Here is a 17433-nt window from a genome sequence, read left to right as displayed (position 1 = left end):
GATTGAGGGTCGAGTCGGAGCCGCCCTTTCCGTATGGGAGGGGGAGGCCGAGACGAAGGCCGTCAAGCTTGCTTTGCCGCCGTATTGCACCGTCTACCAGGCCGAACTCCTAGCGCTCCAAAGAGCAGTAATTAGAGCCTGCAAGAGTGGAGTGTCGAAGGTCGGCATCTTCAGCGACTCCAGATCGGCCCTCCAGGCCGTCACACTCGGTTCCCCTCACCCCCTTGCTGTGCAAACAAGGGCGGCCCTCCGAAAAGCTGCTTCGCAGAGGCGGGAGGTCGCTCTGTTTTGGATTAAGGCGCACGCAGGGCTAAGGGGGAACGAAAGAGTTGACCAATTAGCCAAGGAGGCCGCTCTGGGGTCGAAGAGGAAACCCGACTACGATCTGTGTCCTGTTTCATTCGTCAAGCGTATCTTGAGACAGGATACGATCGGGGAATGGGACAGGAGATACGATGTGGGGGAGACGGCTGGAGGCACGAAGCTCTTTTTCCCAAGCGCTGCTGCTGCATACAAAATAGTTCGGAAAATAAACATCACTCACCACACCACACAAGCACTGACTGGACACGGTGGATTCGCCTTCTACTTGAACAGATTCAAGCTGAAGGAGAATCCATCGTGTCTGTGTCAGCCCGGAGTCGACGAGACGGTTTCTCACCTGTTGCTCGAGTGTCCGATTTTTGCAAGAGATAGATATGTTATTGAGCAAAAATTGGGCATCGCGATGACGGGTGAGAATCTGCCCGCGGCCCTGGGGGATAAAATGAGAACTGAATTTTTGGAATTTTGCGAAAGAATTGTGAGGGTGGTGAATAAACGAAATTGTGATAAGCTACTGTGATATTAGGGTTAAGTTTTATAAGTGTTGTGCCGTATTATTTTATTGTTTTTATAAATTTCATTGTAATGTTTTTAATTTATGTAGGTTTTAAATGCAATATTTAATTTTAGTATTTTATTTGTAAATTTTAAACTGTATTAATTTATTATATTTTATTTTTCCCATTGCAATGTTTTAATTAATGTAAGTTTTTAAAAGTAATATTTAATTATGTAATTTTTATGTTTTAGTATTAATTTGGAAAATTGTAAAATTATTAACTTGTATTTTTTACTTAAAATTGTATTATTTAGGCCTAATTGTTAATAAAAAATTCTTGGTATTTATTTGATTGAAAGCAAAATAAACATCTCTGGACAATATTCCAGAGGAAAGCATACAACACCCTGAGATGGCGGGTGCTTTTTAAAAAAAAAAAAAAAAAAAAAACCTAACCTAACCTAACCTAACCTAACCTAACCTAACCTAACCTAACCTAACCTAACCTAACCTAACCTAACCTAACCTAACCTAACCGCTGCATACAAAATAGTACGGAAAATAGACATCACACACCACACCACACAAGTACTGACTGGACACGGTGGATTCGCCTTCTACTTGAACAGATTCAAGCTGAAGGAGAATCCATCGTGCCTGTGTCAGCCCGGAGTCGACGAGACGGTTTCTCACCTGTTGCTCGAGTGTCCGATTTTTGCAAGAGATAGATATGCTATTGAGCAAAAATTGGGCATCGCGATGACGGGTGAGAATCTGCCTGCGGCCCTGGGGGACAAAATGAGGAATGAATTCCTGGCATATTGTAAGTACATTGTTGGGGTGGTAAACAAACGAAACTGTGATAAGCTGTGATGTTAGGGTTAAGTTTTATTGTTGTGCCGTACTGTTTCAATTGTATTTTTATTGTAATGTTTTTTATTAGTGTAAGTTTTAAATGTAATATTGAATTTACAATCTTATGTTTCAAATGTGACTTTTTTATTATTGTTTATTATAATCAATTGAAATTTTTATTGGACATTGTTAATTTATTTGTTTAATTTTGTATTGCAAATTTGTAATTGTAATTTTAATTGTATTTAATTAAGGCCCAAATTATAAATAAATAATGTTGTGTTTTTATTTGATTAAAAGGCAAACAAATACCTCTGGACTATATTCCAGAGACAAGCACACAACACCCTGAGATGGCGGGTGCTTTTAAAGAAAAACCTAACCTAACCTAACCTAACCTAACCTAACCTAACCTAACCTAACCTAACCTAACCTAACCTAACCTAACCTAACCTAACCTAACCTAACCTAACCTAACCTAACCTAACCTAACCTAACCTAACCTAACCTAACCTAACCTAACCTAACCGCCGACGACATTGTGTTGGTCGTTGAGGGGGACACGGCCCTTGAAATCGAAACGAAAGCGAACCGTGTCCTTAATGTAATAAGCGAATGGGGAAAAGAAAATAAATTGAAATTTGCACCTAACAAAACGTGTGCCCTCCTCTCCACGAGGAGGCTGAAATATGACGTGCCGCGGCTCGCTATGGGGAATGTGGAAATTAAATATTATTCTTGTATAAAAATACTGGGCCTTACAATCGACAGCGGCCTCACCTTTAACGCCCACGTCGGGACGGTATGCCAAAAGGCAATCGCCCGGTATAAACTCTTGGCTAGGGCAGCCAGAGTTGGTTGGGGACTTAGCCCAGATATTATTAGGACTATTTATGTAGCAGTTATCGAGCCGACTATTATGTATGCATCGGCAGCGTGGGCACCCACCGTGGAAAAGATGGGGGTCCAAAAAAGGCTGAACACCGTTCAACGGGGTTTCGCCCAAAAGATCTGCCGAGCATATCGGACCGTCTCCCTGAACTCAGCTATGCTGTTGGCTGGGATACTCCCCCTTGACCTCAGAATACTCGAAGTTTCGAGATTATATGGGATCAAGAAGGGGGTGTCGCACCCAGCGTTGGGAGACAGGGAGGTGGAAAGAATGGCTCCGGCGATTGAGGACCCACATCCGGCAGAGCAGGAAGGGCTGGGGTTCGGGCTGGTGGACGAGGACTCGTATTCCGACGTGGCTAGTAGCCACGTACATAGGATCTATACGGACGGCAGCAAGATTGAGGGTCGAGTCGGAGCCGCCCTTTCCGTATGGGAGGGGGAGGCCGAGACGAAGGCCGTCAAGCTTGCTTTGCCGTCGTATTGCACCGTCTACCAGGCCGAACTCCTAGCGCTCCAAAGAGCAGTAGAAAGAGCCTGCAAGAGTGGAGTGGCGAAGGTCGGCATCTTCAGCGACTCCAGATCGGCTCTCCAGGCAGTCACACTCGGTTCCCCCCACCCCCTTGCTGTGCAAACAAGGGCGGCCCTCCGAAAAGCTGCTTTGCAGAGGCGGGAGGTCGCTCTGTTTTGGATCAAGGCGCACGCAGGGCTAAGGGGGAACGAAAGAGTGGACCAGTTAGCCAAGGAGGCCGCTCTGGGGTCGAAGAGGAAACCCGACTACGATCTGTGTCCTGTTTCATTCGTCAAGCGTATCTTGAGACAGGATACGATTGGCGAATGGGACGGGAGATACGATGTGGGGGAGACGGCTGGAGGCACGAAGCTCTTTTTCCCAAGCGCTGCTGCTGCATACAAAATAATACGGAAAATAGACATCACACACCACACCACACAAGTACTGACTGGACACGGTGGATTCGCCTTCTACTTGAACAGATTCAAGCTGAAGGAGAATCCATCGTGCCTGTGTCAGCCCGGAGTCGACGAGACGGTTTCTCACCTATTGCTCGAGTGTCCGATTTTTGCAAGAGATAGATATGTTATTGAGCAAAAATTGGGCATCGCGATGACGGGTGAGAATCTGCCTGCGGCCCTGGGGGATAAGACGAGGACTAAATTCTTGGAATACTGTGAACGAATTGTGAGGGTGGTGAACAAAAGACATTGTGATAAGCTGCTGTGATATTAGGGTTAAGTTTTATAAGTGTTGTGCCGTATTGTTTTATTTCTTTTTGTACTATTTCCATTGTAATGTTTTTATTATTGTAAGTTTTAAAAATGTAATATTTAATTATTGTAGTATTTTATTATTTATTTGGCAATGTCATTGTAAATTGTTAATTTGTATTTTTTACTTTTAATAATTGTATTAATTTAATTTATTTCCTTTTTATTATTCTCATTACAATGTTTTAATTAATGTAAGTTTTAAATGTAACATTAACTTTTAGTATTTAATTATTTTGGAAATTTTACTGTAAATTGTTAACTTGTATTTTTATAATTGTATTAGATTTAGGCCTAATTTGTTAATAAAAAATTTGTGGTATTTGATTTAAAAGAAAATAAACACCTCTGGACGATATTCCAGAGAAAAGCACACAACACCCTGAGATGGCGGGTGCTTTTTTAAAAAAAAAAAAAAAAAAAAAACCTAACCTAACCTAACCTAACCTAACCTAACCTAACCTAACCTAACCAACTCCATCAAAAATTTTCTAAGTCCTGTGCCTCCTTTGCTTTAGTCCAACCCAACTAGCTTTAGTGTTAAAAGGTTATCTAGTAATCCGAATAATCGGACGATTAAATTATTTTATTCATCCGGTAATCGGACGATTAAATTATTTTATTCATCCGGTAATCGGACGACTAATTTATTTTATTCATCCGTTTAGCGGACGACTAGACACTTCGTTATATTTTTTTGCACTCGAGTCTTCAGGAATTTGATAATAATTGAGGGAGAAATTTAAACACATAGGACTTTCTCGACAGAAGTTTATTAAAAAAATACAATATAATCGTTCGTTCATAACGCGTTCTTTATTTATGAAACATCATTACATCCAGGCTTGCCATGCGGGACGTGTCATCGCCAGAAGTCTCGGTGCAGTACTCGCTCGCAAAAGACTATGAACCTGCAGAAGAGATCAAAATAAGAACCGGAAAGATAGGTAAAATACGAATAAAACAAATTAAACTAAAACGTACTTGCTCTTCAACAGAATAGTGATCCTTTTTGGGAAAGTCGTCAAACAGGTCCTGCAGCTCATCGAGAATAAGTTGAGCCTGCGTCCGCTGACGCTTCTGCGCATCCGCGTCCATCCGACCGTCCGTCCGACCGGCCGGAGCGGCCTCGAGCGCGTCGCGCAGCAGCGTGCGGGCCACCTCGTGCGCAACCAGCTTTCCGTGCAGAACATCTTCAATAAAAGACACCTAAAACGGTAGAAGGGTACACTTATTTATCTTTAGGAATAATTATAATAATAAGGTCTCTCGGTTGAAACCGAAAAATATTAGCACAGAATATAATGAAATATTTAAATACGAAAGGATTCCAGTCGACGATAACGCTATATTATAAAGCGTTATCGTCGCGTCGCGTATAGTAACATTAAATCAGTTACTCTCCTGGAGAGGTCGAGTCGCGAAAACGACGCTTTTTAAAATTTTAAGTTTTAATTGAAAGTTTCGTACCTTACGTCCGTCCAAGTGGTCGAGCGCGAGGCGCGCGCGGGCCGCCAGCGGGCCGGCCAGCTCGCGCGCCCGCTCGCTCCACGCGCGCACCGCGTGCCGCACGCCTGGAACCAGACGCGCACTTTACACTTTACTGCGACTGCGACACGTCGCTCAGGATGCGTTTCCACCGAAGATGTGTGCCGTGAAAACGTGTGGGAGTTTCCACCGAAGCCGTGTTGATCGAGACCAGATAAACGAAACGGTAGTGTTGGTTCTATACGAAGACATCCTTCGCTGCAAATCTCCGGTGAAAACGCAGCCTAAAGCGGCACCTCGCGGGGGAGCGGGGGAGCGGCGGGGAGCGGGGTGCGGCGGGGGAGCGGGGGAGCGGGGTGCGGCGGGCACTCACCGGGCGCGGCGCAGGCGAGCAGCGTGCGCGTGAGGCGCGCGGGCGCGGGCTCGAGCGCGCGCGGGGCGGCGTGCGGCGCGCTGGCCCAGTCCACGTGCGCCAGCGCGCCCGACGCCGCGCACACCAGCACGTTCTGCGGGTGCCGGTCTCCCACGCCTGCCGGACGTGCGTTTTTATTTTCATTTATATACATTTTGGCAATTTGAAAAGACATATTTGTTTTTGACGTTATTTCATAGACGTCCACCCGTCGATAGATAAATAAATATACGTATATTATATCAAATATAGGGTCACGATCGGAACCGTCCCGCAAACTAAAACGCGACCCACCTATTACGTACGCGAGAACCGCGTTCGCCGCGAGCGATTCGGTGAAATTGCGTCGTTTGCGAATGAAATCTTCAACGTCGACGCTGTCCTCCTCCATCGCCGACCTGAAACGGAACATCGATTTCACTCCGGTGCGAGCGGACCGCCGGGCGGCTCACGGGCGGGCACAATTAGCTCACCGTAACGCCCGCAGTGGGACCCGCTCGCACATGTCGCGAAATTGCCGCACTTTCTCTTCGACGTCGAGTTCGCAGTGGCGGTCGTCCGTCATTTCTGTAAAAAATCAAATGAGCGAATGTCAGAGGCGGGCACATGGCGAAGGGGGCGGGGCGGGGCGGGCACGCACCGGGCGCGTGTTGCGGCGCGCGGCGAGCCACGAGCGCGTCGAGGCGCCGGTGTCGCTCCAGGAACTGCAGCAGCGCGCAGTCCGCTGACAGCGCACGCACCTGCACACATATTTTATTTATGCCTTAAGGTATGTCGAATCAAATAAAAATTAGTATCATTTTAAATATTAAATAGCAACAGAAGTAGATATTTAACTCGTCGACCCTTCTCGAATGTGAGTTTTAAATTATAAAACAACGTAACTTCGAACGAAGGAAGCGAAGCGTTCACTAGCGATCGTTAAAATAACAAAAAGCATATCGAACCGTAATTTTTATTTATTTTTTTTTTCTTTTTTTTTTTTATTTGGTTCACAAATTGAAATTGACACTTAAACAGCCTTAAAAACTATTTACCAAAACAAACATTTGCGGTGCAATTCCTAAACTAGTGAGCACATCGTGCTTAGTGAAACTACATAAACTCACTGACAATGTACACGCTACACTTTAAATTTTAAACTTTAAACTTCTATAGTAATTCAAGCAACACTACAATTATTTTCAACACAACGCAGAGAAAATGTTACTTCTGGCTGAGGATAGAGAACTCGAGAAAATATCGAAATTATACCTAACACCATTATAGTACGAACAGCACCATAGGAGAGTTTTGACCTACGTTAGTACGACAATAGGGTAATTTAAAGCACTTCCTATTTTCCAAACGGCTAGCAGGACGTGGAACTTCTATTTTAATGCGCGAAAGGAGTTCAGGGCAATCCACCAGACCATGTATCAGTTTGTACAGAAACAGTATATCCAAACACTTACGGCGTACACTTAGAGGCCTCATTTTGTAAAAACTCAATCTTTTTTCGTATGATACCAATGTTTTGCATTGATTATTAATGTAGGACAGTTGATACACAAATCTTTTCTGAATACTCTCCAATCTGCTGGAATGCACGGCATAGCTGGGAGACCAAACACAACTGTTATATTCCAAGACGCTTTTTACAATGCAATTGTAAATAGGAATCACAACGCCAGCATTCTGTTTTCTAGCATTCTGTTCCTGAGACACCAATCTTCAACGTGATATAATTCTTTTTGCAGCATTATCCTATCGTCCTCGCATTTAACTCGCATATACAACTTCAAATCATCCGCGTACATCTTAAAATTACACTTTAGACCATTGGCCAGATCATTCACAAATAAGAGGAAAAAAAGGGGACCCAGGTGGGATCCCTGAGGCACGCCCGTTGGGATTACATTAGCTCGTGATGTATATCCACGAATCTTGACTAATTGAGTCCGGTTACTTAAGTACGATTCGCACCATCGGTACAAGGACCCATGAATACCCAATTCATAAATCTTTCTTAATAATAAAGTATGATCAATTAAATCGAACGCCTTACTAAAGTCCGTGTAAATAGCGTGGATTTCCTGTCCTTCATCGATCGCGCCCGCAACATCCTCAATGAAACTGACTAAATTTGTGGTGGTAGATTTCTTTGGTAAAAAACCATGTTGTTCTGGGTGCAGTTTATGTTTAACATGCCAGTAAATTTTCTGTTGAACCAGCGATTCTAAAACTTTACCAGGTGCCGGAAGAACAGACACAGGTCGGTAATTCGATACAGCGTTTCTATCACCATTTTTATGTATTGGTGTTAACCGCGCCCTTTTCCAGTGCAGTGGGAAAATGCCATCTTTTAAGGATCTATTGTATAATTCACACAAAGGCCCAGACAAATTATCCGCGCAGTTTTTAAGAAAAATGTTCGGTATATTGTCCAAGCCGGATCCTTTATTTGGGTCAAGTTTTTTAAAGCTGCACGTACCTCACATTCACTTAAACAAATATTACTTATTGAGTTCAAACAATCAGGTAACACAGATGGTGGGCTATTTTGTGGTTGGGATATTATAGAAGATGGAAGTAATTCATATACCGACTGAAAATATTCCGAAAATAACTCGCATATTTCTTCTCCACCGGAGGCCGTTTTAGTACCTAAGATCAGCTGGTTAGGAATAGAACCACTGTTGCGTTTTAAATTATTCACAAAGGACCATATATGTTTGGGGTTGGTTTTCAGTTTATTCCCAGCATTTTCTTTAAAATTCTTTAAACATTCTTTTAACATACTATCATATCTTTTTCTCAGAATAGAAACTGTTTCTTTGTCCCTCGGATTTTTGTATAATTTATAGCTTTTATTGTATTTATTCTTTTCTTTCGCACATTTTATTAAAGCTGAACTAAACCAGATTGGATAGTTTTCACTTTTAGGTTTACTTAAGGGAGTATTCGCCTCTATAATGGGAACGATGGATGAATAAAAACTGTTTACCATCTGATCGAGACTCTTATCATCTTCCCAAATTTTTGACCATTGTAAACGCGACAGTTTTTCATTCATATCGGTATAATTAGCTTTTTTAAAATTTAAAATTGGAGTTCTTACCTGTTTTAGAAAGATTTGACTTTTTCCTATACTCAATTCTATCTCAAGAGCTGGATGATATGAATCTAAATTTATTAATGGCTGTTGACATAAATTAACCTCTATTAGCTTAGGAGTATCCGTAAGAACGAGGTCCAGGATACCTCCTCTATCGTTTTTAATAAAATTGCATTGGCTTAAATTGTTAAAGATAATATCATCCAAAAATATGTTTTCCACATTATTACAATTCGCTCTTGACGATACGCAAGATGAGCTTTTGTCGTGTTCCCAAATTATATTCGGCATATTAAAATCACCCAATAATAAAGTAGATGATTGTTTAATCTTGTTACCTCTAAGCTTGTTACAAATTACATTGGTGACATTTTTATCAAATAATTTTACATAATCAAGAGTTATTGGAGGAGGCATATATACAGCACAGATATTTAGGTCATAATGCTTAGACCCACTAGCTATATCAATCGTTAGCCATATATCTTCGCAATTGGATTCCCATGAGCGCCTTCTTGTAACATTTAAACGCTTATGTACAGCAATGCAAACCCCTCCGCCGTCTTTTTTGCTGAGGCATGATCGTGCGGATTTACGATACCGTCTATAAACATTATACCTATTATCCAGAATCTCATAATCATAAACAGATTCATTTAGCCAGGTTTCTGTCAGTACTATAACGTCATAATCACTTTGTAATACATTTAAGAAAAAGTTTTCAGTTTTGGTTCTCAAACCTCTTACATTTTGATAATATATACTTAAAAACATTAAAACGACAAAATAATAATTATAACAGTTAGGAAAAGTTAATTAGGATACCTATAACTAGTTATTACAGGTTTTTAATCGCCTCCTCACTATCGATTAATACAGGTTTTGATGCTACGTTTTTACGGACGAAAATTTTACCGTTCCTAACCCATATAAAATCGTATTGTTTGTGCTTAATAGCTATTCGCGCAGATGCATGCAGCTTCTTGTTCGCAGGGGACAGATGCTCGGTGACAAAAATTGGCTTATTGCCTGATATACCTAGATGTCCGGAGTGCAGCTTCTCCTGAAAATTGGTTCTATTAAATGTTCGAACAGCTGCCAGTAGTTCGTCTCGTACGCGAGGACTAACAAATTTCACTACTATTGATCGCGGTCTGTCAGTTTGTTGATTCAGTTTTTGAACTCTGTGGAAGTCAACAATCTCGTGATCGATTATTTCTCTCGATACAACCCTTCCGAGCTGTTTAATAGTCGTCAGAATATTTTCACTTCTGTTCTCAGGTACACACTGAATCTCAATGTTACACGACCGTGATTTTTGCTCTATATTATTTAACTGAATATTTACATTAGTGATTTGAGAACGGAGCTCTTCGTTATGCAGCGTGAGAGTTTCTATTATCTTAGCCTTTTCCTTCACTTCTTTATTTAAATCATCAAACTGCGCAGTCACGTAGTTGATACTAGTTTTTACTTGCTCCAACTCCTGATGTATAGCTCTATTATGTTCAGCAATCTGCAGTTTGACTTGTGAAAGAATAGTAGCGGTTGACTCTTTAAATTTTTCTTCAAAATATAACTTGAGGTCTTCTAATACAAAGTCACATGTACTGCTTGAAGTTAATGGTGGGCTGGGTACAATTTGCGATCTTATAGGTGTGTTCGTGTTATCACCCCTTTTATCAGTACTCTTACAGTCAGGACACTTCCAATTGGCTTTGGTTTGTTTCGATTCCTTATTAAAATTTTCATTCGATATGCCCAGAACACAAAGAACAAATTTTAGAATCAATTGGTTTTATAATCCTGTTGCAAGCCCTGCACTTCATTATTAAGAAACGCTGTGGTATATAATGTTTTTATGATACGTTGAATGGAACGTAAATTCTTACTAATATGTGATGTTGACGAGTTGGTAATGTTGGTAGACTGTATCGTTGACTGTGTCAAAATCAAATGACAGTGAGTATTTAAAACTTGACATCGGTTTATTAGCTTACTATTTGCGGGTATAATAAACTTTGTCTTTCTCAACAAGTTCGAAATCACTCGATATCTTGATAAATATTAATGATTCAGTGGAAATAACAATAATTCATTAAATTCACAAAGTGCCACTCAAGATTCACCAACTTGAAAGCGGAATTATTCGCAAATCGTATGTAAATAATATTTATAATTTTAACACTGTATCACGTAGTTAAGCTTTGACAGATCATCTAATCATCTTAATAAAAAAAGTCGATAAATAAGTAGGCTCATTATTCGTTCGTCGGATTAGTTGACATAGAATATTATTGACCAGGTAAGTGGTGATGGCGTGGGGGGCGAGCTGGCGGGCCAGCGCCTGCGCGGCGCGGTCAGCGCGCGGGCAGTCGCCGCCCTTGACGAGCCAGCGCCGCGCCGCGCCGTCCGCCAGCCGCGCGCGCAGCACGGCCGGCCGCCGCGCGCTGTCGCCGAACACCGCCACCTGCGCGTGCGTACCAAATATTTTTAAAACCCATTGAGCCCCAAGCGGCCCGATCGGTCCCAGACACAATAGATTTTCTGTTGTGTCTGTGGTTCCGGGGCCTGAGTTACTACATAGGATTCTAGACAGGCACGACGATCCCCGTTACCTCATCATCGAACTTGTAAACGGTCAGATGCGGCGGCAGGCCGAGCAGGTCGGCGAGCGCCCGCGTCGGGTCGGCGGGCTGGGCCAGCGCGGGGCTGAGCCGCGCCAGGCGCAGCGGCCCGCCGCCCGACCCGCCGCCCGCCGCGCCGGGCCGCACCTCACGCTCTAGATCGCGTAATACTTTCAGTCGTTCAGAAGGATCGCCGACTTCTGGAAACAGATAAACCAAAAATTTTTTTTTTAAGTCAGAACTTCTCGTTGCAAACGCATATTAAACGGTAAACGCATCATTTTTTTTTCTTATTGTAACCGCAAACAAAATTTAAAAATTTATACTATGAATATATTTTCATATAGCTTCATGTATCTCTCTTCAGTCTCTAGTGGACAGTCCGTTAATTAGGAAATCTGACTTCTATATCTTTTCGACTACTTTCGTGAGACCAAATCTAGCTTTATGGGGTTCCATAATAAATTAATAAAAGAAATATAAATTATTTTATAAATAGTAACGGCGTATTTCGAATTGAACTTTTATCGACGTACCAAAAGATTGGAAGGGTCGCAGGCGCGCCCGGTACTTGTCCAGCACGAGGTAGTCGGGGCCGGCGTGCTCGTGGAACATCTTGCCGTCGAGCTGGCGCAGCGCCGCCGCCCACGCCGCCGCGTCTGCAAGCAGCGGGACCGGCCCTTGAGCGGGCTCTCTCAACCGTGCCGCGCCCGGGCCCGGGAAACGAATCAAACAATATGCATATGTTATCGAATCGCTTCATAGAAAAGACACACGTACATAACACGTTTATGCAAAAAGTTAGCATAGGTATACGTTTGACCGGGCTCGGTTGCAACGATGTGGCGCGAATCATACTCAATGCGGCTGTTATTTTTAAGGTGCCGATCGTTTTCGTTCGCTCTCGGACCCAATTTACGTCTCAAGGAAAGTTAAACATTGTCGCATTGACGTAAGGCGCGGCGCAGTACCGTGGTCGGCGGCGGCGCGCAGCAGGCGCACGAGGTAGTGGTGCAGCGCGTGCAGCGGGTGCGCCACGAGCGCCAGCCGCGCGCGCCACGCCGCCCGCTGCCGCTCGCGCTCGCCGCTCGCCCCGCCCTCCGCCCCGCCCTCCGCAACGCCCCCCGCCCCGCCCCCCGCGCCGCACTCCCGCAGCGCCTCCGCCTGGTACTCCTCCGTCGCGATCGACAATTCTTCCAACTGAATGTATAAATTACAAATCTGTGATCATGACTAAAAAGAAAAAGATAACCGGTGAACGATTTTCTTACTTAATGTTTCGATGGCCCTACCCTATTTAATGATACATACATTTTGAAAAATGCTTGCGGTCAAATTATGACTAGCAACCTAGTCGATATATGTATATTCTCCCAATTATAAATTATAAAGCAAAATTGGTTTGAGCAAAAAATCTATACATATAACGCACTAATCCTGCTGTGGAATCTCGTACTGTAATTGTTTATGAAAAAAAAAAAATAGGTATCACCATGTCAAATAGAAAACGTAAAAGTGTGAAAATTAGAGGTAGAATCGTTTTTTTTTTAATCGAGTCAATTTTAATATTTTATGTTTTTGATCAAACAGAATCCTCGAAAATATCATCTAGTTTGATAAATATATTATTATTTAGATTTGGTCTTGAATATTACACGTATAATCTCATAGAAGATGTGGGTTGAAAATTGTGAATTTTAAACCCACTCTAAACGCAAGTTCTAACATAGTCCGTGGACGTTCGCCCGTTCCGCCCGACGTTCGACGTAATCAACATTATTGGCCAACTTTAATGATGTTAAAATCAATATCGTAGTTTTGGAGCCTATTGCATAAGAACGTTACGAGTTTTTGTTTTAAGTTTCGAACGAATTATTTTTTGTTCAAGAATCGATTTTGAAACTTATAAAGTCGTTCGGGTACCTCGTTTGCCAGACGGCGCGTGTCCCCGCCCGCGCGGCGCCGCTGCAGCAGGCGCGCCAGCAGCACGTCCAGCAGGCCCGCCGCGCCCGCCCCGCCCGGCCCGCCGCCCCGCACGCGCCGGTACGAGCGGAGAGCTTCATACATTTCGCTTATTAAATCTTCTCGCTCAGACATTCCTGAAAAAGTCAAAGTTCATGGATCACCTAAAATTTATCTAATATCTAATATATATTATAAAGGCGAAAGTTTGTATGGATGTATGGATGTATGGATGTTTGTTACTCTTTCACGTAAAAACTACTGAACCGATTACAATGAAATTTAGCACACATATAGAGGGTAACTTGGATTAACACATAGGATAGTTTTTATCGGAAATCCCACGGGAACGGGAACTATGCGGGTTTTCCTTTGCAAACGCGGGCGAAGCCGCGGGCGGAAATCTAGTTATAAAATAATAGGTACAATAATATTACTATACGCGTATATCTATTTCTATAATGTGTATAACCGTGTACCGTGTGCGCTGCTCCACATGCGGTCATAGTGCGAGACGGCAATCAGGAACGCCTCGTCGAGCGCGTGGGCGTCCGCCGCCCCCCGCCCCCCGGCCGCGCCCTGCCACCCCTCCCACTCGTCACCCTTCCCCTCTTCTAATCCTGACGCCCATTTTTCTTTCACAAACGATAGTACCGCTTGTATATTTTCTTTTGAAAGAGCTGTAAAATAGTGTAATGAGATTGAATTGCACACAGAAAGTACATTAGCATATTATATTTGAACGAATAATGAAGAGTGAATGACGTAGAAACGAACCGGCGGTGCGGAGGCGCAGGCGCAGCGCGAGCACGGCCAGCTCCAGCGCGGCGCCGCGCGAGCCCAGCTCGGTGCGCGGCCACAGCCGCTCTGCAACACATTCATTTTACAGGCGATAACAACTCATCAACTCATCTATTAACTTGTATATTTTATAAGAAGTGACGATTTGAACTCGTAGATAATTAAATAAATATTTACGTTAACATTACTTTTATTTAAAAAACAAAATTAACAAAACGAATTCGTTTCAAAGTTTTTAATCCATTCGTTTAATATGTAATTAAAAACAATTCCTATAAACGAAATAAATGTAAATATCACAAAAAAATATTGTACATTTTCACAAGTCGCTCAGTTTAAACTAGACGGGAAAATAATATTTCGGTCCAATAGTGTTATAGTAAAAGTGAGTCCAATATTTGGAAGAGCATTTCTTATCGTAATTCGAGGCGCACCGGCGAGGCGCAGGTGGTCGGGCAGGCCCGCCGCGCCGGCCGCGCTCGCCGACAGGTCGCCGAGCGCGCGCACCTTCACCCGCGCCCAGCGCAGCGTCTCCCGCTCGTACAGCTCCCTGCGGCAGACAGACGGGTCAGCGCACGCGGCCCGACGGGGGGCCGGCGGCGGGCCGGCGGCGGGCCGCGCGCGCTGGGTGCACTCACGGCAGCTCGCGGCAGCAGCGCAGCACGTCGCGCAGCAGCGCGCGCGCGGCGGGCGGGCCACACAGCACCGCGCCGCTCGCGCGCTCGCACCACGCCAGCTGCGCGCCGCGGAGCCGCGCGCCCGCCTCCTGCCCCCCACCCTCCAGCGACTGCACCCGCAGCGACCTGCAAAATATACATATATTAATGACAAAATGCGCTAGAATCGCCGAAACGGCCCAGATAAGTCGAAGAACGTTTACCTTATTTTGAGTCTAGCGGCCCAGCGCGCCAGGCAGTGCTCCGCGGAGAGAGCGTGCTCGAAGGGACCGCTCTCTTCCATGCCATCTTCCCCTTCCGCCCTCCAATCCTCGCACTCCGATATCTATAAAAAAGTCTGAATTTGTCAACTTGTACCATCCATGTACACATAAAACTCGTATGAACAAAACTAAAATTGCTACATTAAGAAAAAAATTATTGTAATTTTAAACCTTTAAAACAAACGAAAACCATACATAAATGAGTAATAAAAAAAATTAAAAAACATAAATGCAGAAATAAAAATTATATTTATTTATTTATTCTACTCTTTAATACAACTAAACAGTCTTAGATATTAAAATATACAAAAATAAAAGCAAGACTCAATTTAAATAAAATAAATAAATAAATCATATTTATTGTATTTGGCGGCCTCATCACTTAGTAGTGATCTCTTCCAGGCAAACAGGGCAGAAGGTAATCAGGAAATCTTTTGGAAGGATTGATTTTTAGTCCAAATTCATTGCTAATTATAAAACTGTGCGGCTCGTTAGTCGCTGACAAAGGGTCGACTAAGCTTATAGTTATGCATGAGCCAGCAGACTTACACGTCAAATTAGCAAGTAATAAAAATATTCAGTTTAAATGAACAATCAAAGGAGATTTAACGTACAGTCGATAAGGCAAACAGATCGTGAGGCCAGCGGGCCGCTTCGGCCAGCGCACGGTGCAGCAGCAGCGGCAGCGCGGCGCCCGGCGGCCCGCCCGCGGCGCCCGGCGGCCCGCCCGCGGCGCCCGGCGGCCCGCCCGCGGCGCCTGGCGGCCCGCCCGCGCCCGCCCCGCTCGCCGCCCACAGCGCACGCAGCCAGCACGCTCTCCCTGTGCATCGAGGCGCGTTATGACAATAATAATAATAATATGTCTCCTAAACTTAAGTACGATTGTTACAGTAGAGTCATAATAATAGGCAACATTTGACAGTTCAACAAAATTCAACAACGTAACCTAGTAACGACGGGCATAAAGTAGGTAATATTTTATTTCGTGTTGTTATACCTGCACATGTCCTTAACTTTTTTCAATTACGATTACAGAATTATTGTAATAATTTTTTTTTTCCATAATATACGGATAACAAAGATCCATTAATTGTTAATAAAATACATATAAAACAACATAAGAACTTAAAAATAATATTAGTAAATTAGTTTAAGACCATCACAAGACACTCTAAGCGTACAAAATATGTCCTTTTGACGCGACCAGTGTACGCACAAAGTGTCCCTTGATGGGCGCACTGATATCCTCAGCAATTATCTGTTACGTGTAACAGCAAAATGCTGTTGCTACTGCCCGATACGAGTAATTTTAAGATTTTACGTAACTAAATTAAACCATTCTAAACATAATAAACAGTTTCTGACGTCGTTACCATGTTGCGTCAGTTAACCTCTTTTCTTTACGTTACTCTAAAAATCGAAAGCTGATATCTAGAATCGAATGTAATAATTACTTGTGTATATATAACAGAATAATATATGTAATGAAATAAAATTTCATCAATATTCAAATTTGCCGCGCTTCGCGCGTTCATGTTATCTGTGGCACGGATTGACGTAGCGGTAAGAAAAAATGGCGAGATACGATTTAAGTATTGTGTGCGGGTGTGCAACGCAATTTATAATAAAATTAAAGATAGAAGGGATATAATTGGGGATTTATTATTTATGGACTTTTAATGTCGTTTCTTTGAATTTACAGGTGAGATTACATAATATTTTAAGTTGTTGTAGTAACAAACTTGTATGTTAACTTTTGTGAAAACTTTCTAAAATAAAAACTTTGAATTTACAGAGAAACAAATTGGTTTCCTTGAAAATCCTCAATAATATATCTTATGTATATAATATTATAATAAAACAGAATTTTATTATTTTAAATACTTATAAAGTTACCTATAAATTACACCTAAATACAGTACTCCCAAACTGATAATACGCATAGAAAAATTCGTCACTGTTCGGCAACTGTCATATTCCCCGAGCCTCCGAAGACGATATGTACGATAGTGGTTAAATGTATTTTCTTCATGCATAGTTTATTAGAATCATGAGTCTTTTTGATAAGTAACGAAATTTGTTTCGATAATTCAATGTAGTAAGTTAATAGCGAGGATAAGCCACACGATTGCGAATATATATTTGTTGTATTGATTTACTTAGAACTATTAAAGTGTCTTACTGAAGCTGGCGTAATGATGGATGTATGGAAGGTTAGAATAAGACAAAGTTTATATTTAAAAAAAAATA

The 17433-nt window shown here is 42.8% G+C and overlaps 1 protein-coding gene across 1 annotated transcript; it reads right to left on the bottom strand.

The window, feature by feature from the left end:
• Positions 1–4611: 4611 nt before the first annotated feature.
• Positions 4612–15918, bottom strand: LOC123699341. The gene is made up of 18 exons (XM_045646269.1): positions 15798–15918; positions 15124–15245; positions 14882–15046; positions 14678–14793; positions 14220–14309; positions 13922–14122; positions 13404–13579; positions 12452–12680; positions 12017–12139; positions 11472–11680; positions 11156–11323; positions 6397–6496; positions 6230–6323; positions 6051–6154; positions 5641–5873; positions 5327–5610; positions 4841–5065; positions 4612–4767 (listed from the first exon to the last, which is right to left on the bottom strand). Exons 2-18 carry the CDS (start codon positions 15201–15203, stop codon positions 4719–4721), a joined length of 2646 nt encoding a protein of 881 aa, XP_045502225.1. The 5' UTR covers positions 15204–15245; positions 15798–15918; the 3' UTR covers positions 4612–4718.
• Positions 15919–17433: the final 1515 nt, after the last annotated feature.

This window comes from Colias croceus, chromosome 17, assembly GCF_905220415.1.
Source record: "Colias croceus chromosome 17, ilColCroc2.1".
NCBI lineage: Eukaryota > Metazoa > Arthropoda > Insecta > Lepidoptera > Pieridae > Colias > Colias croceus.
Note: the sequence above shows the minus strand (reverse complement) of the source record. Positions and strands in the feature narration are given on the sequence as shown.